The 27,905-nt window shown below is 43.5% G+C and overlaps 1 protein-coding gene and 1 long non-coding RNA gene across 5 annotated transcripts in view; one reads left to right on the top strand and one right to left on the bottom strand.

Moving 5' to 3' along the window:
* The window catches only part of LOC130368509 (uncharacterized), a 37,464-nt gene extending 16,006 nt beyond the window's left edge, over positions 1-21,458 (top strand). The window contains exons 2-5 of the long non-coding RNA XR_008892491.1: positions 16,064-16,175; positions 16,262-16,433; positions 18,350-18,434; positions 20,301-21,458. This is a non-coding gene — a long non-coding RNA (uncharacterized LOC130368509). The remainder of the gene's footprint in view (positions 1-16,063; positions 16,176-16,261; positions 16,434-18,349; positions 18,435-20,300) is intronic.
* Positions 1-27,320, bottom strand: part of FBN1 (fibrillin 1) — a 267,073-nt gene extending 239,753 nt beyond the window's left edge. Inside the window, exons 1-2 of one of the 4 annotated variants that reach the window (XM_056572268.1) lie at positions 27,038-27,320; positions 26,695-26,953 (exon numbers count right to left, since the gene is read on the bottom strand). In XM_056572268.1, coding sequence (XP_056428243.1) covers positions 26,695-26,867 — 173 coding nt within the window. In that variant the 5' untranslated portion in view covers positions 26,868-26,953; positions 27,038-27,320. Of the gene's footprint in view, positions 1-26,694 lie in introns of all 4 variants that reach the window. The other 3 variants (XM_056572269.1, XM_056572271.1, XM_056572267.1) reach the window with 3 other exon arrangements.
* Between the last annotated feature and the right edge of the window lie 585 nt (positions 27,321-27,905).

The following is a 27,905-nucleotide window of genomic DNA, read 5'->3' as shown; positions in this document are numbered from 1 at the left end:
TTAATAGCGATTTGCCGTGAATAAATTCGGCTTGAACCTAATATTTTGGAAAATTCAGCAAATCAGCCAAATCGAATTTTTCAATAATTCGCTCATCTCTAGTTACAACACATCCCTCTAAGCAACTCCTGCAGATATCACCCAGCATAAAATATCACAGCATATCATAGGACTGAGAGAAATTGATCATCTCAGAATGGATGAGGACACTGAAATGTTTCTTACTCTGCTTCTTCTCTACCAGGTTACTTTGTACATGAATGACCAAAATATGACATAAAAACAGATAGCAGATATAAAAAGCATCCAATACAGTGTTAAGAGAGACAAAGATTAACACTAGTATCAACTATGTCACAGTTCTAAACCAAAGAACTACTTAATATTATTCATTTGACCAACACATTGTATACTTTTCACTTCTCATTCATAAGGAAAATACTATCTGCTGTTATATAGCGCGTAAAAGTCACAAACCAGGTCTGCCTCGTCACACATGTGCCCTAGTTAGATAACATTTTGCCCCTAGGTGTTTATTAAACGTTCAATTGTGTTTTTCAGTGTTGTGCTTAACATTCTAAGTTGGTAATACTAAGAGATCTGGCATTGAGTAAATATGGCAAAAGTCTTTTGGAATTAGGGGCCATAGGACATAATGCTTTACTGATGTAAGGGCTGAGTCACATGTGGATGGTGCAAAAGTGGCCACCAGTTGGAAAACCAGACCTGTTAGAAAGGGTGCACTTTGAAAAATCAGTAAATGTATTTGTATTAACATGGTCAAACAAAAAAGTACACTGGCAGATAATCCCTTTAACCCTTTGATCCTGTTGTGTTGACATCTACTGGCCAATGAGAAGACTGCAGATTTTATTATACATTTTTTTAGGACTGACCATATAACATTTTCATTTGCAAAGATACATTTTTGTTTATAACAAAATAAATATGTGCAATTCATATAAAAGCTCTTAATAGCTGAAACGTCTAAAATGGAATATTTAGCGAGACAGAGTAGAGTAGTGACAGACATTACTGCCTTCTAAAAAGAACAAAAACAAACTTATTTTCTCAACATAAGCAGGTCACGCCATGCTTAAAATTCTAATTTGGTAATACTAAGAGATATGGCATTGGGTCTATATAGCAAAAGTCTTTTGGAAGAAGGGGCCATGGGACATAATGCTTTACTGATGTAAGGGCTGAATCACATGTGGATAGTGCATTGGCACTTCCCTTTGAACTTTATAAATTGCCATCAAATCCCTGTTAACTGGGCATAGGTTATGTCTGTGCCCCATGTACTGATGTATTACATACAAACGCAGATAAAAGGAGGTTAGTAAAGGAGTACTTCTGGATAGAAAAATTTATCCCCCGACTCTTCTCCTGAATGGGCCATTTCGACCACAGCTCGAAGGACTAGTCATTTTCTGCATAATTAGTCGACAATCTAAAGTGTCGGGGAAATGTTAGACACTAACCCCCACACTTTCTCAGGAAAATAAGAAGAATTACAACAGGTCCATGTCTTTTACAAACCATATAAAGAGAAGAGAAAAAAGAGAGAGGGCAGCGCCTCGTGTAATCCTGCAAGCTTCAGTAAAAAGGCGAGGGTGTAGTATATGGACTCTCACCTGCTGAACCTCTTGGTATTTAGCATATCGCCCCAGCTATTGGGGTATCAGTGGAACTGCAGGCCGTAAGAGCTTGACTGGATACCGTGGCTTTGGGTCCAGTAATCCAACAAAATAAAAGAAAAGAAAAAAACTCCAAGGTGGCGCTGTTCCAGCAAAAACATGAACTTCTAGTATTTCGCTTAAAAAAACATATTTATTGATAAAATCAGTTTAGCAAGCGTACCCTTTCTCAATTGAGAACTGATTTTTATCAATAAATATGTTTTTTTAAGCGAAATACTAGAAGTTCATGTTTTTGCTGGAACAGCGCCACCTTGGAGTTTTCTTCTTTTCTTTTATTTTACAAACCATGGCTGAGCTAGACCAGATATTTGTGTGATTTTTACACCTGTAGATAATTTTTCACTGCAATTGAGGTTATCTCAAACAGATTTCAATGCTTTCCTCTTTAATTCTGAATATAAAGACAACAATGGAAAGAACAATAAAACATCTGCTTTAAAATTGTGCCTTGATGGAACATCACAATGGTACTACTATGAAACCCCTTAGATAAGACCACCCAAACTTGCATCAAAAAATGACCACTTTACATATTGTTTGCTAGATTTAAAATACGTCACACGAACAAAATCTTGCCTGGATTAGGGGTGATCTTTTCACACACAGCGGTTTCACTGTATATATTGCAGACTTATTCTTGTCCCCATATAAATAGTGATATTAGCTTGGATCATAGTGCTGTCCAAATGTACCAGATTACATAGGAAGAACAAAAACACCACTATTGCATCACCATTAAATTGCTTCCCAAATACAGCAATGCAAATGTAGCGCAATTCACAAAGTTATGCATATTGGAATTTCTCCATCCAGAAAACAGGGATCTGTTCATCTCTTGGTATCTGTTTTCACAAGCACATAATGAAGACTGAATATTGTTCTTGGGTCATAGTAGAATGCATTACAGAGCCCAGAATAATTTGGATACAAAACATTAATCAAATGTGATTATTTAGCTTGTCCGGAGTGCATCTCTACATTACATTACATGAGGGCCCAAACCTTTGAGACATTATCCAGCTGTTGGATTAGAAGCCAATAGTCCTTTATTTTTTATGTCCGTCTAGGGAATAGGCTTGACAGTCCAGAGTGCCAAGGGTGTCAAATGAACAACATCCCCAAAAGGCAGTATTATAAAGAGTCTCCCCATACTACAGTTATAGGAAAACTCCCTGTGATAGGTTATCTGAGGACAATCTAGCAATGGAGCCATATGAAACTGTATATTAGAGTCACTTCAGCTGTAAATCATTATCTCTAGATTCTGGACAAATGTACTGCATACAAGAAAGACATTCTTCCTCGAGAACATTATTAAACATATTGTAATGCTCTAAAGGATACCCAAATGATACAGTCACTTTCTCTGTTCATGTTGGTAGAAGTGATGACAGGAGGAACTAGCTACAGACAAAACATGTCTGCACACATTCACTCAAAAGGGAAGAGTTAGGCCTCATGCACACCGCCATATTACAGTTCCATCTTCTACAAAGCTATAATGGGGCACCCAGAGGTGCCTAGGGATTTAATATACTTATTCTCATATTGAGACATACATTTTGTTTTCATACTGGGTTTTCAGCATAACTGCGACAGCAAAAAAAAAAAAGAAGTCATATGCCGTATGTATGTTGGCACTCTTCCTTAGAAGCCTAAGAACATATGTCGCCATATGGAGCACTATTTGTTGACTCCATTTGTTGACACATGAAATCCCTGAAATACTACTCTTAGATTATGCACATGTGTCTTCAGGACAGTTCTTACCCAGGATCCAAAAAGTTAGCAAAGTCAGGAGCTGGACTGAATCTTTTTGTTTAACCCCTTAAGGACCGGAGGTTTTTCCGTTTTTGCATTTTCGTTTTTTGCTCCTTGCCTTTAAAAAATCATAACTCTTTCAAATTTACACCTAAAAATCCATATGATGGCTTATTTTTTGCGCCACCAATTCTACTTTGTAATGACGTCAGTCATTTTGCCCAAAAATCTATGGTGAAGCGGGGAAAAAAATCATTGTGCGACAAAATTAAAAAAAAAACGCTGTTTTGTAACTTTTGGGGGCTTCCGTTTCTACGTAGTACATTTTTCGGTAAAAATGACACCTGATATGTATTCTGTAGGTCCATACGATTAAAATGATACCCTACTTATATAGGTTTGATTTTGTCGGACTTCTGGAAAAAATCATAACTACATGCAGGAAAATTAATACGTTTAAAATTGTCATCTTCTGACCCCTATAACTTTTTTATTTTTCCGTGTATGGGGCGGTATGAGGGCTCATTTTTTGCGCCGTGATCTTTTAAGTTTTTAACGGTACCATTTTTGCATTGATAGGACTTATTGATCGCTTTTTATTCATTTTTTCATGATATAAAAAGTGACCAAAAATGCACTATTTTGGACTTTGGAATTTTTTTGCGCGCACGCCATTGACCGTGCGGTTTAATTAACGATATATTTTTATAATTCGGACATTTCCGCACGCGGCGATACCATTTATGTTTATTTTTATTTTTATTTACACTGTGTTTTTTCTTTTATGGGAAAAGGGGGGTGATTCAAACTTTTAATAGGGAAGGGGTTAAATGATGTTTATTCACTTTTTTTTTGCACTTTTTTTTTGCAGTGTTATAGGTCCCATAGGGACCTATAACACTGCACACACTGATCTTTTACATTGATCACTGGTTTCTCATAAGAAACCAGTGATCGATGATTCTGCCGCATGACTGCTCATGCCTGGATCTCAGGCACTGAGCTGTCATTCGGCGATCAGACAGCGAGGAGGCAGGTAGGGGCCCTCCCGCTGTCCTGTCAGCTGTTCGGGATGCCGCGATTTCACCGCGGCTATCCCGAACAGCCCACTGAGCTAGCCGGCATGCTTTCGGTTTCACTTTAGACGCGGCGTTCAACTTTGAACGCCGCGTCTAAAGGGTTAATAGCGCGCGGCACAGCGATCAATGCCGCGCGCTATTAGCCACGGGTCCCGGCCGTTGTTAGAGGCCGGGCCCGACCCGCTATGACGCGGGGCCACGCCGTGGCCCCGCGTTATAGATCGGGAGTGGACACATGACGTTCCAGTGCGTCATGTGTCCTTAAGGGGTTAAAGGGGTACTCCCGTGGAAAAAAAATTGTTTTAAATCAACTGGTGCCAGAAAGTTAAACAGATTTGTAAATCACTTCTATTAAAAAATCTTAATCCGTCCAGTACTTTTTAGGGGCTGTATACTAAAGAGAAATCCAAAAAAGAAATGCATTTCCTCTGATGTCATGACTACAGTGCTCTCTGCTGTCCATTTTAGGAACTGTCCAGAGCAGGAGAAAATCCCCATAGCAAACATATGCTGCTCTGGACAGTTCCTAAAATGGACAGCAGAGGTCAGCAGAGAGCACTGTGGACATGACATCAGAGGAAATGCATTTCTTTTTTGGATTTCTCTTTAGTATACAGCCCCTAAAAAGCACTGGGAGGATTAAGATTTTTTAATAGAAGTGATTTACAAATCTGTTTAACTTTCTGGCACCAGTTGATTTAAAAAAAAAAAAAAGTTTTCCACGGGAGTATCCCTTTAAGGTTCCCCCAAGCTACAAACATCAGCCATGCTAGATTGGCAAACAGCGGCAACAGGAGAAAGTGGGAAGAGGAAAAGTAGGAAGAGAGGAAATCACTCAACATAAACTGCACACAATAGAATGCCTTCCACTAATACTATGGGACTGGGTCAGGGCACTGCCTCTCCCAGGTTCATTTAATCGGCTATGCTTCAACAATTGGTTCACATATATTGGGGAAAAATAGTTTAATCCAATCTCCTGAGTGCAGTGTTTCAGATTTGTTTGTGTTCCTCGTGTTGCTAAGTGCACTTTTTTTTTTTTAACATCCCATACAATAAGTAGATGAGTTCCACATTTCTTTTGGAGTCTTTAAACAAATTTAATTGGGGATCCCTTTTGACAGGACTGAACGCAGTTCACATACAACATTAAAAGATGCTGACACATATCGGACACACTGTCCTCGGTCACAGCATATCTGGGGAGAACACACTTAAATGGAAAAGGACTAAAGAGTTCAAGATGATATAATAGTAAAATAAAAATTTTTTATAACATTACTATCACTTATCGGTTTGTTCTCAATTCCCCAGAATTAACTAAGCTTCCTTATGAGTTGGGGGTCTGGAAAGCCTTTATTCATAGAGAACAGCACATCTCTGTTTCAATTTAAAGTATTATTGACATTTCAAATTCAGGAGAAGTAGTATGTAAAAAGTAGATACCGTATATACTTGAGTATAAGCCGACCCGAATATAACCGGCGGCCCCTAATTTCACCTAAAAAAACCCAGGAAAAGTTATTGACTCAACTATAAGCCTAGGGTGGGAAATACATCGACCCCCCCCCCCTGTCATCATCCCCCCTTCATCATCACCCTGTCATCATCTCCCTCGTCATCATCCCCCCTTCATCATCACCCTGTCATCATCTCCCTCGTCATCATCCCCCCTTCATCATCACCCTGTCATCATCTTCCTCGTCATCATCCCCCCCTTCATCATCACCCTGTCATCATCTGCCTCGTCATCATCCCCCCCTTCATCATCACCCTTGTCATCATCCCCCTCGTCATCATCACCCTGTCATCATCTCCCTCGTCATCATCCCCCCTTCATCATCAACCTGTCATCATCCCCCCCTTCATCATCACCCTGTCATCATCCCCCTCGTCATCATCCCCCCCTTCATCATCACCCTGTCATGATCCCCCTTGTCATCATCCCCCCCTTCATCATCACCCTGTCATCATCCCCCCCTTCATAATCACCCTGTCATCATCCCCTCGTCATCATCCCCCCCTTCATCATCACCCTGTCATCATCCCCCTCGTCATCATCCCCCCCTTCATCATCACCCTGTCATCATCCCCCCTTCATCATCACCCTGTCATCATCCCCCCTTCATCATCACCCTGTCCTCATCCCCCACTTCATCATCACCCTGTCATCACCCCCCCCCCTTCATCATCACCCTGTCATCATCCCCCTCGTCCTCATCCCCCCCTTCATCATTACCCTGTCATTATCCCCTTCGTCATCACCCCCCCCCCTTCATCATCACCACCTGTCAATCCCTTCATCAGTGGTTTTCAACCTGCGGACCTCCAGATGTTGCAAAACTACAACTTCCAGCATGCCCGGACAGCCATCGGCTGTCCGGGCATGCTGAGAGTTGTAGTTTTGCAACATCTGGAGGTCCGCAGGTTGAAGACGACTGAGAAGGGATTGACAGGCAGAGAGTGCCGAGGGGGGAGTTTTCAGCATGAAAAATTGTGCTGAAAAACTCGGCTTATACTCGAGTATATACGGTACATTTCTATGCTGTTTCTTACGAGGGAAAACTTCCAATGCACGATTACTGGCTTGAAAAAGGATTAATACTTGACACGTTGCTACTTTTCATGTTCTAATTTTCCTGAGTATGTAAAGTCAATAAAACTTTTGAATTGCACCCAAAAAGAGTGTTCTTAACCTTTCTGAATAAAGAGGACCTGTCACCTCTCCTGACTTGTCTATTTTAGTAAATACTTGAATTCCCCATGGAATATAAATTCTGGAACATCCTTTCTCTTTCAGAACTCTGCATTGTGCTGTTCCTCTGTTATTCCTTCTGAATATTTATAAATACATCATTTTAACTCTATTAACTACATAAGCTCGAATGTAAGTTCAAACTCGTCTAAATGAGAGGTCTGAAAACGTGAGAAAAACCCCGACGTCTTTCCTCTTGTTAGATTGTTGCTAATTATAACATATAAATATATTTCCACATGTTACATATTTCTACTGGGCATGCATCATTTATGTCAGATAGTAATATTCCCCTTCATTAAAATGCTTTATTTCAATTTCTTCTCATATAAAAACACACACATACAGGGTGGGCCATTTATATGGATACACCTTAATAAAATGGGAATGGTTGGTGATATTAACTTCCTGTTTGTGGCACATTAGTGTATGTGAGGGGGGAAACTTTTCAAGATGGGTGGTGACCATGGTGGCCATTTTGAAGTCGGCCATTTTGAATCCAACTTTTGTTTTTTCAATAGGAAGAGGGTCATGTGACACATCACACTTAATGGGAATTTCACAAGAAAAACAATGATGTGCTTGGTTTTAACGTAACTTTATTCTTTCATGAATTATTTACACGTTTCTGACCACTTATAAAATGTGTTCAATGTGCTGCCCATTGTGTTGGATTGTCAATGCAACACTCTTCTCTCACTCTTCACACACTGATAGCAACACCGCAGGAGAAATGCTAGCACAGGCTTTCAGTATCCGTAGTTTCAGGTGCTGCACATCTCGTATCTTCACAGCATTGACAAATGCCTTCAGATGACCCCAAAGATAAAAGTCTAAGGGGGTCAGATCGGGAGACCTTGGGGGCCATTCAACTGGCCCACGACAACCAATCCACTTTCCAGGAAACTGTTCATCTCGGAATGCTCGGACCTGACACCCATAATGTGGTGGTGCACCATCTTGCTGGAAAAACTCAGGGAACGTGCCAGCTTCAGTATATAAAGAGGGAAACACATCAAGTGGATTGGTCGTCGTGGGCCAGTTGAATGGCCCCCAAGGTCTCCTGATCTGACCCCCTTAGACTTTTATCTTTGGGGTCATCTGAAGGCAATTGTCTATGCTGTGAAGATACGAGATGTGCAGCACCAGAAACTATGGATACTGGAAGCCTGTACTAGCATTTCTCCTGCGGTGTTGCTATCAGTGTGTGAAGAGTGGGAGAAGAGGGTTGCATTGACAATCCAACACAATGGGTAGCACATTGAACACATTTTATAAGTGGTCAGAAACTTGTAAATAATTCATGAAAGAACAAAGTTACGTTAAAACCAAGCACATCATTGTTTTTCTTGTGAAATTCCCAATAAGTGTGATGTGTCCAACAAAAGTTGGATTAAAAATGGCCGACTTCAAAATGGCCACCATGGTCACCACCCATCTTGAAAAGTTTCCCCCCTCACATATACTAATGTGCCACAAACAGGAAGTTAATATCACCAACCATTCCCATTTTATTAAGGTGTATCCATATAAATGGCCCACCCTGTATAACAAATCATGAATTCAAAACATTATTCCATATTACATGCAATAATATTCCCCTTCACTGAATATCTCTGCACAAGAGGGACTCCGCCACCCCCTGCCAGTAGCATAACAACCATCATATTTCTCCTACCAGCAGCACCCAATTCCCCTCTGTCACCCTCTATCCCCTGCACACCCAGTATGCAGAAAAAAGCAGCTCAGCCCATTTAAAGGGGTTGTGCGCTGCCCTGCCTTTCGGAGCTCCGCTCGCAGCGTCCGGACTTCATTACTCCGAACGCTGTGTGCTGGCTTCCGTGTTCGCGGCCGCCCCCTCGTGACTTCACACCCGCCCCCTCAACGAAAGTCTATGGGAAGGGGGCATGACAGCGGTCGTGCCCCCTTCCCATAGACTTTAGTTGAGGGGGCGGGCGTGACATCACGAGGGGGCGGCCGCGAACACGGAAGCCTGCACACAGCGTTTGGAGTAATGAACTTCCGGACACTGCGAGCGGAGCTCCGAAAGGCAGGGCAGCGCACAACCCCTTTAAGTGAATAGGGCTATCTGCAGTTCCTTTCACAGTTAGATGGCCAGAAGCACTGCTGTGCAGGGAAAACATAGACTAGGACCTGGCCTCTTTGTATTTAAAAATTATCATTATTATTACTTTTATTATAATTATTATCACTACTAATATTCATGAAGATAGGCTATGAATATCTGTTATGCAGAGCTGCTCCGGACAGATTTATGCCATAAATGGGGCTGGACAGGAAGCAGATGGTTCCATTCCATGTGTATCTTCTATGATAGGCTATTACAGAAGTACAGTAAAATGGAGCTCAGGTTCAGCAACCAAGGCTGGCCATCTGCTTACTGCCCTATTCACAGCATAGATCCGGCCATATTGGCTGTGCTGAACAGCTGATCAGTGGGCATCCTGGGTGTCGGCACCCTGCTGGTGATCAGATGTTGTTGGCATATCCTGATGATGATAGGCCATCAATATGTGGAAGTGGAGAACCCTTGTGTATGCTCCACAGGAAGTTGTGTAGTTCTTTCTAGTCTAATTCATGTCAGGAACGTTTCAGAGCAGGAGCAAATCCCCATAGCAAACCTCTCCATCTCTAGACAGTGTAACAAAGAAAAAATACCAGCTTACCACCATATAACCATAATGATGAAATCAGAGACATCCGTGGATGTCAGGATGCATGAACGATAATCCAAGCCGCATACGTATAAAAATACATTTACTTCTACATGATTAAAAAAAACAAAAAAAACAAAGGGTAAAAGCTAGGTAGAAACACCGCCACATTTCGAACCGGTCCAGTTCTTAGTCATGGCACTAAGAACCAGACCGGTTTGAAATGGGTCGGCATGTCTACCTAGCTTTTACCCTTTGGGGTTTTTTTTTCAAAATATTTTAATCATGTCGAAATAAATTTGGTATTTTTATATATTTTTTCCCTTTTGGGGAGTTGGAGTTTTTTTTTTTACATGGACAGAGGTAGCAACAGAGAGCACTCTGATCAAACTGGAAAGAACGTCACAACTTCTTCTGGAGAATTCAGCTGCTGGAAGGCTTATCAGTAATTTACAAATCTGCATAACTTTCTGGCACCAGTTGATTTTAACATTTTATTTTTTTTGGCCCTTTGGAGTAACCCTTTAGGGAAAAATGTGCTTTTTTTCTGAATCAACACAGTGGGAACTCCAGGTGTTGTATCTGTAGTACAGACACAAAAAGGACTTGTACTACTCAGAAGAATAAAAGCTTAAGACAAGGTTTTTGGTCAGCAGACTCAATGTTTTATGCTATTTCTGCATGTGCATTTAGTTTATTTATTACTATTTGTCATTTCACACAGATATTTCCAGATATTTTTTAAAGGTCTATTGAGAGTCACATAGGTAATTGTAACACAGGTGCATTTTTGTCCACCATATTTTAGCTTCAAGTCCTTATCATAGATGCAGGTACTTCAGTTGCAGGTACTTCAGTTATTAATCCCTTCGTTGGTCAGGGACCTGTAGACATAATATGAGTGTAGAAATACACCTGTATTTCGCACATGCAAAACTGGGATTATGAGATTAGGAAAACTCATATTAACTCCTCTGGCACCTATAACAAAATGTTTCACTACATATTATAATGTTTTCTCCTTCTTATTCCTCCAAAACATAGGATACTTATATAGGTAACCATACTGTTATATACTTTAAATGCAAACCCTAAAAATAAAAGTACCATTCACTGTCATTGACTAGTCACCTTGTGATATCTGTCATAAATTCCATTTTGACATGAGTTCTAAAGACCAATTAATTATAATTTTTTTAAGTATTTAGCATTTTAAGAAAAGAACAAGAAAATCAAATACAAACACACTCCAGACATGTTACGCCGAGCGCTCCGGGTCCCTGCTCCTCCCCGGAGCGCTCACGGCGTCTCTCTCCCTGCAGCGCCCCGGTCGGTCCCGCTGACCGGGAGCGCTGCACTGACATGGCCGTCGGGAATGCGATTCGCACAGCGGGACGCGCCCGCTCGCGAATCGCATCCCAAGTCACTTACCCGTCCCGGTCCCCTGCTGTCATGTGCTGGCGCGCGCGGCTCCGCTCTCTAGGGCGCGCGCGCGCCAGTTCTCTGAGACTTAAAGGGCCAGTGCACCAATGATTGGTGCCTGGCCCAATTAGCTTAATTGGCTTCCACCTGCTCCCTGGCTATATCTGATCACTTCCCCTGCACTCCCTTGCCGGATCTTGTTGCCTTGTGCCAGTGAAAGCGTTTAGTGTTGTCCAAGCCTGTGTTACCTGATCTCCTGCTATCCATCTTGACTACGAACCTTGCCGCCTGCCCCGACCTTCTGCTACGTCTGACCTTGCCTCTGCCTAGTCCTTCTGTCCCACGCCTTCTCAGCAGTCAGCGAGGTTGAGCCGTTGCTAGTGGATACGACCTGGTTGCTACTGCCGCAGCAAGACCATCCCGCTTTGCGGCAAGCTCTGGTGAACACCAGTAGCCTCTTAGAACCGGTCCACCAGCACGGTCCACGCCAATCCCTCGCTGACACAGAGGATCCACTACCTGTAGCCGAATCGTGACAATAGATCCGGCCATGGATCCCGCTGAGGTGCCGCTGCCAAGTCTCGCTGACCTTCCCACGGTGGTCGCTCAGCAATCGCAGCAGATTGCCCAACAAGGACAGCAGCTGTCGCAGTTGACCGCCATGTTACAGCAACTTCTGCCTCTGCTACAGCAGCAACCATCTCCTCCGCCAGCTCCTGCACCTCCTCCGCAGCGAGTGGCCGCTCCTAGCCTCCGCTTGTCCCTGCCGGACAAATTTGATGGGGACTCTAGACTCTGCCGTGGATTTCTGTCTCAGTGTTCCCTGCATATGGAGATGTTGTCGGACTTGTTTCCTACAGAACGGTCTAAGGTGGCGTTCGTAGTGAGCCTTCTTTCAGGAAAGGCCTTGTCTTGGGCCACACCGCTCTGGGACCGCAATGATCCTGCCACAGCCACAGTCCAGTCCTTCTTCGCTGAGGTCCGTAGTGTCTTCGAGGAGCCAGCCCGAGCTTCTTCTGCCGAGACTGCCCTGCTGAACTTGGTCCAGGGTAATTCTTCAGTGGGCGAGTACGCCATCCAATTTCGTACTCTTGCTTCCGAATTATCATGGAATAACGAGGCTCTCTGCGCGACCTTTAAAAAAGGCCTATCCAGTCGCATCAAGGATGTGCTGGCCGCACGAGAGATTCCTGCCAACCTGCAAGAACTTATCCATTTGGCCACCCGCATTGACATGCGTTTTTCTGAGAGACATCAAGAGCTCCGCCAGGAAAAAGACTTAGATCTCTGGGCACCTCTCCCACAGTATCCGTTGCAATCTACGCCTGGGCCTCCCGCCGAGGAGGCCATGCAAGTGGATCGGTCTCGCCTGACCCAGGAAGAGAGGAATCGCCGTAGGGAAGAAAATCTTTGTCTGTACTGTGCCAGTACCGAGCACTTCTTGGTGGATTGCCCTATTCGTCCTCCACGTCTGGGAAAGGCACGCACGCACCCAGCTCACGTGGGTGTGGCGTCTCTTGGTTCTAAGTCAGCTTCTCCACATCTCACGGTGCCCGTGCGGATTTCTCCTTCAGCCAACTCCTCCCTCTCAGCCGTGGCCTGCTTGGACTCTGGTGCCTCTGGGAATTTTATTTTGGAGTCTTTGGTGAATAAATTCTGCATCCCGGTGACCCGTCTCGTCAAGCCGCTCTACATTTCCGCGGTCAACGGAGTCAGATTGGATTGCACCGTGCGTTACCGCACTAAACCCCTCTTAATGTGCATTGGACCCCACCACGAAAGGATTGAGTTCTTCGTCCTTCCCAACTGTACCTCTGAGGTCCTCCTCGGTCTGCCATGGCTCCGGCTTCATTCTCCCACCCTTGACTGGACCACCGGGGAGATCAAGAACTGGGACTCTGCTTGCCATAGGAAGTGCCTCTCCCCCCCTCCCAGTCCCGTCAGGCAAGCCTCAGTGCCTCCTCATGGCCCCCGTCCTGGTGACACACTGCCCCGTGCCAGGCTTCGCCCTCTGCCCTCCCTCCCCATTCCCACTCCTGCTGTACTGCCTGCCGTTGAGGAAACCCTCCATTCTTTCCAGGTGTCCTCGTCCCAGGTAAAGCAGTTGTCGGACAAAAAAAGGGGGAGACCTAAGGGGGGGGGGTACTGTTACGCCGAGCGCTCCGGGTCCCTGCTCCTCCCCGGAGCGCTCACGGCGTCTCTCTCCCTGCAGCGCCCCGGTCGGTCCCGCTGACCGGGAGCGCTGCACTGACATGGCCGTCGGGGATGCGATTCGCACAGCGGGACGCGCCCGCTCGCGAATCGCATCCCAAGTCACTTACCCGTCCCGGTCCCCTGCTGTCATGTGCTGGCGCGCGCGGCTCCGCTCTCTAGGGCGCGCGCGCGCCAGCTCTCTGAGACTTAAAGGGCCAGTGCACCAATGATTGGTGCCTGGCCCAATTAGCTTAATTGGCTTCCACCTGCTCCCTGGCTATATCTGATCACTTCCCCTGCACTCCCTTGCCGGATCTTGTTGCCTTGTGCCAGTGAAAGCGTTTAGTGTTGTCCAAGCCTGTGTTACCTGATCTCCTGCTATCCATCTTGACTACGAACCTTGCCGCCTGCCCCGACCTTCTGCTACGTCTGACCTTGCCTCTGCCTAGTCCTTCTGTCCCACGCCTTCTCAGCAGTCAGCGAGGTTGAGCCGTTGCTAGTGGATACGACCTGGTTGCTACTGCCGCAGCAAGACCATCGCTCCCTCGCTGACAGAGAGGATCCACTACCTGTAGCCGAATCGTGACAAGACAGTTACGGAACCAGACACAGGAAGGGGTTACAGATAATATATAAGGCAAAGCATCCATAGCATGAGAAATGGTGGTTACAGTCTGCGCTGCGGCTGCCTGTGCAGGCCATGAGCACATTTTCCTGTCATCTACTGCTGCCGTCGGGGCTAGGGTTCGCATCATGGAACGCGCCCGCATGCGAATCCCAGCCCGTCACTCACCCCGGTCCTCTGCCACCTCCTCTCCTGCCTCTCACCTCCAGCACGCGTGTCCCTGTCTCCTAGGGCGAGCACGCATCAGAGCTTTAAGATTTAAAGGGCCAGTGCACCCTTAATTATGTGTTCACCTGTGTCTCCTCTATAAGTTCCTGCTCCTCCCCCACATCCCTCCCGGATCTTTGTTGCCTTGTGCCATTGAGAAAGCATTACTGTGTTTTGCCTTGCCTTGTTACTGACCTCCTGCTACGTTCCTGACCTTGCTCCTGTGCCGCCTGCCTACTGACTTCCTACTTCATTCCTGACCACGCACCAGTGCCGCCTGCCCAGATCTTCTGCTATCCTAACTACAAGTTGCTGTTTTCCTTCTGTACCTCGAATCTCCTCAGATGCCTGTGTGGTCGAGTCATGCCAGGGGTAGCGACCTGGGTGCCGCCTGCCGCAGCAAGTCCATCCTGCTTTGTGGCGGGCTCTGGTGAAAACCTTAGACTCCGCTTCCTGATATGGCCCGCATAATCTGCCACACAGGTCCAGAGGATCTACTACCCACAGTGTTCCTGTCTTCTGAACAGTGAGTGCTACAAGGGTACATATAACAATCCAAAAAGCCCCAGTAGGCAAGCGATTAGGCATAAACAGGGCTCTCACCCTGCAACCCCCAGAGCAAAATAGGTCCAACAATGGCAGACAAACAATCATACATATACAACATTCACGCTCTGGCGCTTCGACAAGGGTACACTAAGATCAATTTACACTGACTGAGACAGCCAGCCAGGGAAATGCGTGGAGGCATCAAGGAGCAGCCAAGGCATCCAGGTCTTCTTATGGCACTTATGGCTGAGGAACATGGTTTGATACAACGGAACAAATGTATTAAACTAACTGAAAGGGAAAGAGGATGGGGTCTCCTTCCAGGCCATCACCACCACCTTACGTGCACTAAAGAGGAGAAAATGGATCAAAAGATGCCTATTGGCGCCCGACTCAACATCATTAACAAGTCCCAAACGGCAGGTGTAAGCAGAAACGGGAATTCCAAGTTATCAGCCAGGAACTTCATCACCTCCCTCCAAAACAGAGCAACACAGGGGCATCTCCACACCACGTGTAGAAAAGTACCCACATCCGCTGAGCATCAGAAACAAACATCAGAGGGAGAGACACCAATGCGCTTTAGCTTCTCCGTGGTATAATAAAGACGCAGGATAGATCGGGATTGGATTAACATATCCCTAGCGCTAACCACAGTAGGCTAATATGACCTCTCCACTTTCTTCCACTGTACACTAGACAAGTCGGGTATATGTATATCCTCCATCCACTTCCTATAAGCCAAGTCATAAGTCCGGGTAAGGTGCTTAGCAAGGTCCGCAGTGCCCAGGAGAAGCTTCACTTCAGAGAAAGTTGGGGTGACTAACTCTGACTCCAAAGACCAATTACAGTACAAGACAACCACATGGCAGGCTTATTTGTATCCTGTAACTGGATTGAAATAAATAAAATGTGCTGAAGAAATTATATTTACTAATACTGACCTCTATTGAGCCTAGACATAGACATGCAGAAAGACAAAAGAAACACATCCTTAGTTTGGATGTAGCGCCTGACAGTGCCACCAAACAGAATGTAGAGAAAGTCTGTAGTCAGTATTCAACCATTAAAGTCTTCTTTGTTTATCTTTCTAGAAAGTTTGGTTATCCCCATGAACCAGTGATTGAGTCACCAACAAATGAAGTTATGAATGATTACTGGCAGCATGGAGATCGCATATTAATTTATTACCAATTCCATCACAAGGTGACACTGTATAAAATACAATTCTGTGTTTTATTTTCATTTAGACATTACTTGTTTAAAACTTTTCCTTCTTTATTTAACAACAGATGTCAGAGACACCAGAGCTGAGAAAGGAGTCTGACACAAGGGATCTAGAGAATGGGTGTTGTGCCGGCCCACAGGAGAGCTGGAGAGGGCAGAGTCTGGCGCACTGGGAATCTTCAAAAAGGAGTTATGTGGCACATAAGAAGGTTGGGAAAGGTGTGGTCCAACATTTAAGTAAGTTGGAGAGGGTGTGGTCCGACATATAAGTAAGTTGGGGAGGGTGTGGTCCGGCACATAAGTAAGTTGGGGCAGTGGCGTTGTGACCCGGGTGCGGCCCACACCGGGTGACACCAACGTAATGGGGTGACACCAAGACGCTCCGCAGCACCCACCCCCCCTCCCCAGCTACACTGACACCCCCCATCTGTGCCCGACCGGCCTCCCGTCCGTCAGCAAAATCCCCCCACCCCCTGCCTTCACCTGCGCTGTGCACCCGTCCGTCAGCAAGCCCCCCCCCCCCCCGGCCTTCATTGTCACTGTGCACCCTTCCGTCAGCACCACCGCATAGGACGTCAGTGACGTCACTCGCAGGGCGCCCGGAGAGAAGGATCGCTGCGCTGGATGGGTGAGTGTGTGTGTCTGTCTCTTTGTCTGTCTCTATCTCTGTCTGTGTGTCTCTGTCTGTGTGTGACTGTCTGTGTGTGACTGTGTGTGTGTGTGTGTGTGTGTGTGTGTGTGTTTGTGTGTGTGACTCTGTGTGTGTGTGTTTGTGTGTGTGACTGTGTGTGTGTAACTCTGTGTGTGTGTGTGTGTGTGTGTATGTGACTGTGTGTGACTGTGTGACTCTGTGTGTGTGTGTGTGTGTGTGTGTGACTCAGTGTGTGTGTGTGTGTGTGACTCTGTGTGTGTGTCTGTGAGTGTGTGTCTCTCTGACTGTGTGTGTGTTTGTGTGTGTGTCTCTCTGTGTTGTATGTGTCTTTTTTTGTGTGTGTGTGGGGGGGGGGGTTGAACCAGTGATCTAATGTGGGGAGACTTTGAGCCATTGTGGGGAACCTGCAGCCTAATGTGGGGTAACTACTACCAAATGTGCGGAGTCTATGCTACCTAATGTGGGGAGTCTATGCTACCTAATGTGGGGAAACTGCTACCTAATGTGGGGAATCTGTGCTACCAAATGTGGGGAGTCTATGCTACCTAATGTGGGGAATCTGTGCTACCGAATGTGGGGAATCTATGCTACCTAATGTGGGGAAACTGCTACCTAATGTGGGGAATCTGTGCTACCTAATGTGGGGAAATTGCTACCTAATGTGGGGAATCTGTGCTACCTAATGTGGGGAAATGGCTACCTAATGTGGGGTAACTGGTACCTACCTAATGTGGGGGGAACTGGTACCAAATGTGGGGAATCTATGCTGCCTAATGTGGGGAAACTGCTACCTACCTAATGTGGGGGAACTGCTGCCTACCTAAAGTGGGGGAACTGCTGCCTACCTAATGCTCCCCCCTGGCAGTAGCACCCTCATCATCCACCAGCAACACCCCCCCCCCCCCCCCCCCCGCAGCAGTAGCACCTCCATCAGCAGATCCTGATGGTGGATGATGGCGGTGCTCCTGCCAGGAGGATGATCCTGCCGATGGATGATGGGGGTGATACTGCCAGGGGGGATGGCCAGTAGCACCCTCATCATCCTCCAGCAACACCCCCCCCAGTAGTAGCACCCCCATCATCCACTAGCAACACCACCAATACCCCCCTCCCGTGGTAATAGCATCAGCTAAAGGATGTTGAGGGGTGTTACTGCGGTTGTGGTATTATATTCAGAGGGTGCACTGTATGGCAACATTATATTCAGAGGGCGCAGTTTGAGGTAGTATTATATTGAGAGGGCGCAGTGGGTGGTAGTATTATATTCAGATGGTACAGTGTGTGGCGGTATTATATTCAGGGGTACAGTATGTGGCAGATTTATATTCAGAGTGTACAGTATGTGTTGGTATTATATTTAGAATGTACAGTGTGTGGTAGTATTATATTCAGTGGGTATGGTGTATGGAAGGTTTATGATCAAAGAGTATAGTGTATAGTAGTATTATATTTAGAAGATACAGTGTCTGGCAGGTTTATAATAATACTTGTTTTCATATAGAGGATGAGAATGCGCTGACATAGTGAGGAGACGTCTGGGTGTCACATTCTGCAGAGAGAAGTTTTAGCTGGAACAAGTCCTGGCGGTATGTACCATCTGAATTAGATAAGGGAAGACTATAGAGAAGACGTCACCTGTAGTCACTGATATCATTGTACATTCTCCTCTCTATGTCCTATCAGAGCTGTAGTCACTTGTCAGTTCTACAGTTATGGTGAGTGAAACTACAACTCACAGCATAACCTCATCACTGGTCAAAGGGGTACTCTACTGGAAAAAAAAATTTTTATCAACTGGTTGTCACAACAGGCTAAAAACTTACTGGGGGGAGGGGGGAGGTATGGGGGTGACACCAACCCTAGCAACGCCACTGAGTTGGGGTGGGTGTGGTCCGGCACATACGTAAGTTGGGGAGGGTGTGGTCTGGCACATAAGTAAGTTGGGGAGGGTGTGGTCTGGCACATAAGTAAGTTGGGGTGGGTGTGGTCCGGCACATACGTAAGTTGGGGAGGGTGTGGTCTGGCACATAAGTAAGTTGGGGAGGGTGTGGTCTGGCACATAAGTAAGTTGGGGTGGGTGTGGTCCAGCACATACGTAAGTTGGGAAGGGTGTGGAATGACAATGTATTAGTAACAATGTATAGTAATTTAGTGCTGGGAAATCTAGTTGTCTCATTGTTAATCTGTTAAAGGGAATGTGTCATCAGAAAATTACCCATTGTTTATGTCAAATTTTTATGAAAAAACACATTTTTAAGGAAATGCGGGTGTTTTTTTTCCATTCATCACAAAAACTTGATATCTTGCAATTTTCTACTGTGGCAATTAGGCCTAAAAATAAGCTAACACTTTCTGTTCTGTAGAGAAGTAGAGAACACTGAAAGGTATCAACTGTATAGAAAAATATCCACCATTTACATCCTCCCCCTCACTATACAATGAGCTCTGCACAGGCCACAGAGCATGCCCACAACACTTTCCCATATGAAATATCTGCACTCTACAATGTGTACAATTCCTATGGTCCACATGGCTTCTGTATAGCACCTCATTAAATGCTGTTAAATGCAGCAAAAAATATACAAATCTACAATCGCAAAACAAAAACAAATAAGAATATTTATATCTCTGATATAGGACCTTTGTTAACATATTTTTGTGGCGCTCTTCTTGGCTTAATTCTGCAGGATTTTAATGACAGCAGGAATTCAGATGTGTTAAGGTCCATGGCTCGATCGGGCTAGCCCTTTTTTGTAAATACGTAAACAAGGCTCAAGTGCCCAATCCCCAGCAAGGCAAGAGCCCAGGCAAATCCAGCCCATCTCCTCTTAAACATCAATCCACAGCCCACTTGTATTTGCTTGCCCTGTTTGACTGACAGCAACTAGATATAGAGTAGATGGGCTGGCTAACCCTGCCATGCTGGGGAACGCTCTCTAGACATTGGAGCCTAATTTGCATCATAAAAAAAAAGTGCAACTTGCTGATGGAGAGAACTATTTAAATAAAATAGGTATGCCTGGAATCCAGTTGACTAGCTCCATCTAGCCATGTGCTTATTTACACCAGTTTTCCTTCTGATCCACAGGTCCACTTTAAAGCATTTTTACTTTGTGACATTTAGCCTATATGAAAAAAGCACCAGACAAACATGCCATAACTAGAGAAGCTGCTTAAAAAATATATGGTCATGTAATGAAAAATGCTATTAAAAACAGCATAAAATGCTGCAATACCACAGCAAAGAGATAAATAATGCTGTGTGTGACATCATCCTTTTGGATAACCTCAGTTTTTTTGTCAACATGTTTAATATGTATTTGTTATTTAAGGTAGGAGCAACAGTGCTCAGAAATAATATTATTGGTCGTGGGACCTTCCATACAATAGAATTATCTCCTATTACATACTTCATATTCTTGTTACTATGTAAATTCTCTTTTTTTTTTCAGCGGGTTTTCAATTAGACTTTAAAAAGGAGTAACTGATAATTTGGGATGTATGTGAGGGGCCCCAGCCCTGGTTGACCCCACCCTTTTGTTACTGGGAGGCAAGAAACAACGCAGGAAACATCACTGTTTGCCATTGTGTTCTCCTCTCTTCTCTTTGACGTAAAGTAAAAGTTTCTTATGTTACAACATTTTTGTTTTATTTCCCCGTCAAGTTAGTGTAATGTACAGTTTTGATCAAACTAATAGTTGTATACGAAAAAGACAATGTAATCTTGAGTCCTGCCAACATTTAAACATGTTAAGAACTTTGAAAGCTTAACACTAGTAAAACTAAGACAGTTTAGATAAGAAAGTCCACTGAGAGTGTCAGGGACTTCATTTCTCAGCATGTAAAAATGGAAGATCTCACAGGCCAGATGCATACAACACATAAAACTTTACTGTACTGCATAACTATTACAAAGAAAGAATGTTACCAATTTGTTCAGCTATAAAATTGTGATACTTTTCTTACACTGTTTGAAATGATGGAGTTATCCCTTCAACTTCTAAAAGGAAAGCATCTCCAATCACCTATACTGTTACTGTTCATTCCGTCATTAAACAGGGTTAACGGAAAGTTCACACTGAATCGCTGCTCACATTCTAAGCACTGGATAAAGTTCTCAGCCAACGTAAACATTACTTACAAGTACTCCCAAAGTCTCATCACTAGCACTATAGTAGGCTGAACGTGTTGGTGACTGGGATAGACAACATAACTCCCAGGATCAAATGAAGTCTTCTACTCCCAATTTGCATACAAATATCATATTTATGCAGTGGAACCTAATAATCTAGATACCCAACACCTCTTCCACAAGTGAAAAGAAACAGAACCTAGAGAACTATGAGTGAAATGACGGACTCTGTATAAACACCATGGACACTCTCTTCAGCACAGATCAGCCTGTTACATTATGTAATCACACGGCTCACCATGCAGCATGACCTGGTAATTTGCTTTCTGTTTATCTGGCTCATATTTGAAATGTTTCTTCCTGAAGCATATTGGACAGAACGTTACCAGTAAATACTCCATGGAAATGGTTTATGCTGTAACTTTTAAAGAAAGCCACGCTTTTGATCAATATTTCATAGGTGAAATCTATGTGAAATAATAAATATCTTTTACAGTTTTGACTTGACGTCATATTTTTTTAACATCTGAATTCAAAATATTATTGGGGAGTTGACAAGACTTCACAAAGTCATCATATATGTGTTTAGTAACACATCTGACAGCAGAACAGAGTATCATTGTTGGCATTTATCAAGGACAAATAAAAGAATATAATTTGGGGAAAAAAATGGGAAAAATTTGGGGGAAAAAATGCTTAAAGTGCACAAAGACCAAAGGGAGTATCTGTTGTTACAACTGTTATTGTATAAGACACTATGTACAATAACCTTATTTAGAATGTATTCACATCCCCTTCCAAGTGGTTAGTTAGTTTGAATATCTCCATTTAACACTGAAAGACTACTTAAACTGTAAGAAAAGACCACAACGATCTACACACTACAGGGAATCTGGAGGGACCAAGAAAATAGTCAATGTTTGATAGCTACCCAGAAGACCAATCCATATAAACATTGACATATCAGTATGAGAGAAGGTGCATGACAGCATCTTTGGACTTTATTAAATTCTGTGTAAAATCTGCATTTGGGTATTTGTTTTGAGAGGTCCTTTGAAACATTCCTTCAAGCATAGTAAACTATGTTTCTTAAGACAGTTGGGACACAGATATACCAACACATACCAGCCAATGTATGCAGGACACTCTTTAGACATATGTTTGGCTAATAATAGTCTACGGCCACGGCAGACTCAGGAGAATTTCCTAGCATATAAAATGAGAAAAGAGCCCAAACATAGCCCAAATCAACCCAAAGCTCGGACTAACCACATTTATAGTGATACTGCTAGGAAACTAGACAGCGTTCAAATACAGCAATGGATGATGACTCCTTGGCATTCACAGTGTTGCACAGTTGAGAGCTATTTCCTCTAGTCTTAAAATTCTTGTTCTACATGTCTACCCATCTGAATTTCTTAATAGGACATGAAATTCTCATGAAATTCTAATAATCTTTACATTCTGGAAAAGATCAAGCTCAGGTATTACTAGCAATGCATGTTACCCTGTTCTAACAAGCTAAAAAGATACAGTTATATAACAACGATTACACTAGGAGTGCCAATATTATTCTATTAAGAACATGCTTATACTAGAATGATATAACCCTATACTAGAATGATATAACCTTTGGTTTTTGGCTGGCTTCACACAGTACTGACTATGGCCAATGGCTAAGGTTTAGTTGCTTACTATGACAACTCTTAAATGGTCTGTGCGTTGTCCTCGTGTTTATGTGGAATTAATCATGGCAGTGATGCCTCATCTCCCAACTTTGTAGAACCCTCTTCCATTACGGGTAAACTCAAACATCTATCCATGAACTGGCTATAGAATGTGTGGGATTTACATATGGAAAATCAGAGTCCAGTCTCTACCACATAAGAGACAGAATGCATTCTCAATAAAGTAAAGAATGTATTGGACCCATATAAAAACCATCAAACGCTACCTCCAATCCACAATTAGATATTGTCTGCCAGTCTAGAGTCCAGTTCAGTTTCTTGTGTTGTATACAGCCCATCGATTAGCCTTTTGAAGACAATGCATACTGTAATAGGGAAACCTATTTCCTGAAAGGTATGCATGACTAGATTGTTTATATCTAGAACTTACACTGTCAAATTGGAGCATTCATTATATAAAGTAAATCTATGTTACTACTATGACTACTGTCCTCTATGCATAATTCCTGGAAATGTATATAGGAGAGGCCTGATAAAAGGCAGCTGTATGAATAGGCCAGCTGTAGTGTATCATATTCCATAGCTATCCCTACAGCATCAGCAACATTACAGAAGGATCACTACATGTTGTTACTCATTCATCACTTTCTAACACAAGAGGAAATAAAGCTGTTAAACTTTCTCTCAGTTGTTACAGTACACAGGAGCACTTATAGCTCTGTAGAACTTACCTTGGTAGAAGCCATTTCAAGCTCCCCCTACTGACAACAGTGCTCACTGCAACACAATTTAGGGACTATGGGGGAGATTTATCAAAACCTGTCCACAGGTTGCCCATAGTAACCAATCAGATTGTTTCTTTCATTTCTGAATAGGCCTGTGAAAATGAAAGAAGTGATCCGATTGGTTGCTATGGGCAACTCAGCAACTTTTCTTCTGGACAGGTTTTGATAAATTTCCCCCTATGATACTATCCTGACTGTAAGTGTTAAACACATTGGCCCAGATTTATCAAACTTTGTGAGGGAAAAACCTGGAGTGATAATTTCCACAGCAGCCAATCACAGCTCAGCTTTCACTTTACCTGAGCTCGTTAGCTGAGCTGTGATTGGTTGCTGGGGAAAAATCACTCCAGTTTTTACCTCACAAAGTTTGATAAATCTGGGCCAATATATGCAAAACCAGAATTCTAACTGAAGTAAAATGTTATTTTGTATACAGTGTATTATCATATTATTATAGCTATCATCTATGTATGTGTGCTTGTGTCTTACAATTTTCTTATATCATAAAATACTACATGTACAGTATATGCACAACATATTTATATGTGTGTATATTCATTTTTTAATAGAAAAAAAATACTTAATGAGAAAAATGCCCTATTTTCAGAATTGCAACACTGCAAAAATATTAGAATTTGCCCAAATTTACTCGACTGTGTTCTCTTCCTAGAATGTGTTTCACTAAAATACTCCAAGGGTTTAGGTAACCTCCGATGATGCAATATATGTCAGAGGGACTCCAACTGCCAACGATAAAGTATCGTACGTCATTCCTATTCTAAACAAAAGGGTTTGGAAATATGTCCTCTCCAAAATAATTCAGGAGACTTTTATTATCTGTTAGCAAAAGATTTGCACATAGCTGACATATTTTGGCATGAGCCTTCTATATTCTGTCATTTTCATACAGACTGTCAGAACAGTTCTCTTCCATAATCTCCATCAGAGGGTCCCATAGCAGGCAAATGATTTTAGAGAATCCAATGCAATACTAAAAATGTTACTTTAACCCTAACTCTCTCAATATGTTTAACACTATGATGATGAAGATCAAATGAGCATTTCTAAAAGCCCATGGCTTGTGAGTGTAGATGTTATGTATGAGTGCTTCTTACTCATTATTGCTAATAATCTAATTATACAGTGATAGATAGATAGATAGATAGATAGATAGATAGATAGATAGATAGATAGATACTAGAGTGTCTATTACATTACAGTTTATTCTAACAATAAACAAATATTAAGTGGGGAATTTATCATTTGTGTTTTCTCTTTTTTTCCGGTTTTCTAAAGTTGTTTTTGAGCATGTATTTTTTGTGCAAAATTTTTACAAATGCGCAAAACAAAATTCCCTTTTACTTTTTGTTTGTTTGTGTATAAACTGTGCCTGGTCAGAGGCAGGGTACGGATGTGTCTTACTTTGCATAAAAAAAAGTGTTAAAATAATAAATCTCACTAAAACACATACTAATTGGAAACCACGCCTCTACAAGGTGAATAATGTGGTGGCCCAGTATGGAAGGTGTTACCCAGTACTCTTGCTGCCCTGTCAGACAGCCTCCCTACAGTGTCCCCTGGGCCCCCTTGCATCTGTCCCCCCATGTAAACATGTTTCTAATGTATTATACCATGTAATGTGTTCAGAAAACGTTGTCACTTTAAGACTGTTTACCATGTGACTTGTCATGTGATTGTTACCCAGGAGGTACCTGTGACCAGGTGATCCCAAGGGTGACCTATGGGTTCCTTGCTAGTCTCCCCCATATAAGTCCTGGGTGGAGCTAGCTCTCTCTCTCTCTCTTTCCTTACAAGTCTTTGCTGAGATCAAGTCGAGTCCTAGAGAGTGTCCAGAGTCATAGGAGGCCTCAAGTCCAGTCTGCAGCCACAAGTAACTCAGTATTGTCAGTCATCAGTCAAATCAAGTCAGTCACAGTCATTTGTCAAGTCAACGTGGCCTGCATTAAATTGACCATATCTACTCCAAATCCCAGCAGGCTCTTAAGGTCTCTGAGTCACTGGTCACCTCCGTGGGCCTTGGCTGAACTGTATAGACTTTACCATCTGTCTACCCTCAGTAAAGCTACCGTTATCCGTAACTTGGCGCCAGAGTCATTATTGCCGCCGTGCCTAGCCCAGGATCTAGCAGTATACCTTAGTGGGGTATCGAGGATTAACTACGCCCTGGCATCACGAATACAAGGGGTTAATGCCATCTGCCCTGAGGGTAACAACATCTGCCCTCATCACACCCCGTTACCACAGTAAGCCAATGGCGCATAGAGCACAATGACTACATGCGCTTGTGCAAAAATCATGATCAATTCTGTGCAAACAAAATTAACCACATATTTGCCATATTTTATACCCAAGATAAGCAACAGCTTGACAAATCCCTGTCTTGAGCTCTCCTATTTTATCTGTAAGGGTAGATATAGTTGAAAGTACAATATAAGCCAATGTAAGAACAAGAGCTTTCACTGAAGGAAATCGCAAGCCATGATGTAAAGATCCACTCCCCATTTTTCTGTAATCCACATGATACAACATCTAAATCCCAGTGTTTGTACTCTATAGACCCCACCCTTGTGATTAAAGGCTGAACACCCTAACATTCACATCTGTATAACGAGTCTTAAGTATCTCTGGATAATGACACCGCTCTGGTCTGCTAGACAGATCTGGCACCGTTAAGTGGAGCTGGCACCTTAGCAGAATTATGCCAAGCGGCATTATTTCATGCTTTTAACATTTACCATCTACATCTGTATACAAAAGGTTTATTCACTTCAATGGTGAGGGCTGATTCAAAATCACGCCCACAAAAAAATACATATGTGCATATAAATATTTCAGATATCACCAATATACATAAATACTATTTATAAATCACAGCATTATACAATAAACAAAATATCTGTATAACCACACTATATCTCAATCTCACTAAGCAATATAATTATCACCTAATCTAGGTCAATCTATTGTTTAACTCAGTGTTTCCCAAGGAGGGTGCCTCCAGTGGTCGCAAAACTACAAATCCCAGCATGCCCGGACAGCCAACGGCTGTCCGGGCATGCTGGGATTTGTAGTTTTGCAACTGCTGGAGGCACCCTGGTTGGAAAACACTGGTTTAACTATACGAATTCTTCCATAAAATAGGATAGGCGCAGTAATCTATAGTAACAGGATTACTACAGTAAGACGTAGCAGTGTCCCTTAGTGAATGATTGATAATTACCCTTTCAGGACATCATGCCCCACTCCAGCACCTCCACCTCTTCTCTTGGCTCTGTTGGCTCTGGATTCCTTCACTGTATCAGATGTCACCTCTTTGTCAGCACCTTGACTGGCACTGAAGGAGAGTAACACTGTAAATCCCAGTGTCAACCCCAGCAGAGTACCCAGCCTCATCCTGGTGCAGTTTACAGGGGCTTCTCCTCCTCCAGGTCCAATCTAGTCTCACTGCCCTGGCTCAGATGTGTGTGCTCCACAGGGTCCTGTCCAAAAGAATAAATAAGAGGTCTTCTCACATTAGGAGGAAGCTGAAAGCTAACAAAGACACAGCAGAAATCTTTATCTACCCCAACTCAGTGATATCTAGCCTCCAGCTTCTATCTACCCTGCTCCAAAATAGCGTTACGCAGGCAGAAGGGTGCACAGCCCTACCCCCAGGACACACACTGGCCAAGAAGTTAGCTTCCAGGGTAGCTTCAGCAGGCAGTGAGGGCTGCACATGCCATGATGATCCTTGTGCTGTCAGGACAGATGATATTTAGAATTTATACAACCAAGTGGCCGTTAGGGACAATAAACAAGATAAAAAGCTTTAGTGGCAGTGAACCCGCCCAGAGACATCAGGCTGGAGCTGCGGCTGCTCCTACTCAACTCAAGGCTCAGCCTTTCTTGGCTGCAGCAGCATGTGAGGCTGTCCAGGGGCTGTGTGCACTCAGTGCAAGGAGATCTACATAGAGAGCAATGCTGTGACTATGGAGCTCAGTCACCTGCAGCATCACTGCTAAAATGCTGCAGAATCTGAGGCTCGCACACTCTGGATACATCAATAACAAAAGGGATATGAGGGGATAGGATAGAAACTTTTAAATACATAAAGGGAATCAACACGGTAAAGGAGGAGAGTATATTTAAGAGAAGAAAAACTACCACAAGAGGACATCGTTTTAAATTAGAGGGGCAAAGGTTTCAAAGTAATATCAGGAAGTATTACTTTACTGGGAGAGTAGTGGATGCAGGGAATAGGAATTCAAGTAGAGAAAACAGACATGGTCGCACTCCCACAATTTGTATTTTGAACTACTTGCTTCTCAGCATAAATTCAAAAACTAACAGGTTGTTAGAATACATTTTTATTAAAAAGTTCAAGTGGGTCCCTAATGTCCCTAGCATAAAACTGGGCGGCGACCACCACCGACACATCATCAGTGCCAACAG

Source organism: Hyla sarda, chromosome 4, assembly GCF_029499605.1.
Source record: "Hyla sarda isolate aHylSar1 chromosome 4, aHylSar1.hap1, whole genome shotgun sequence".
NCBI lineage: Eukaryota > Metazoa > Chordata > Amphibia > Anura > Hylidae > Hyla > Hyla sarda.
Note: the sequence above shows the minus strand (reverse complement) of the source record. Positions and strands in the feature narration are given on the sequence as shown.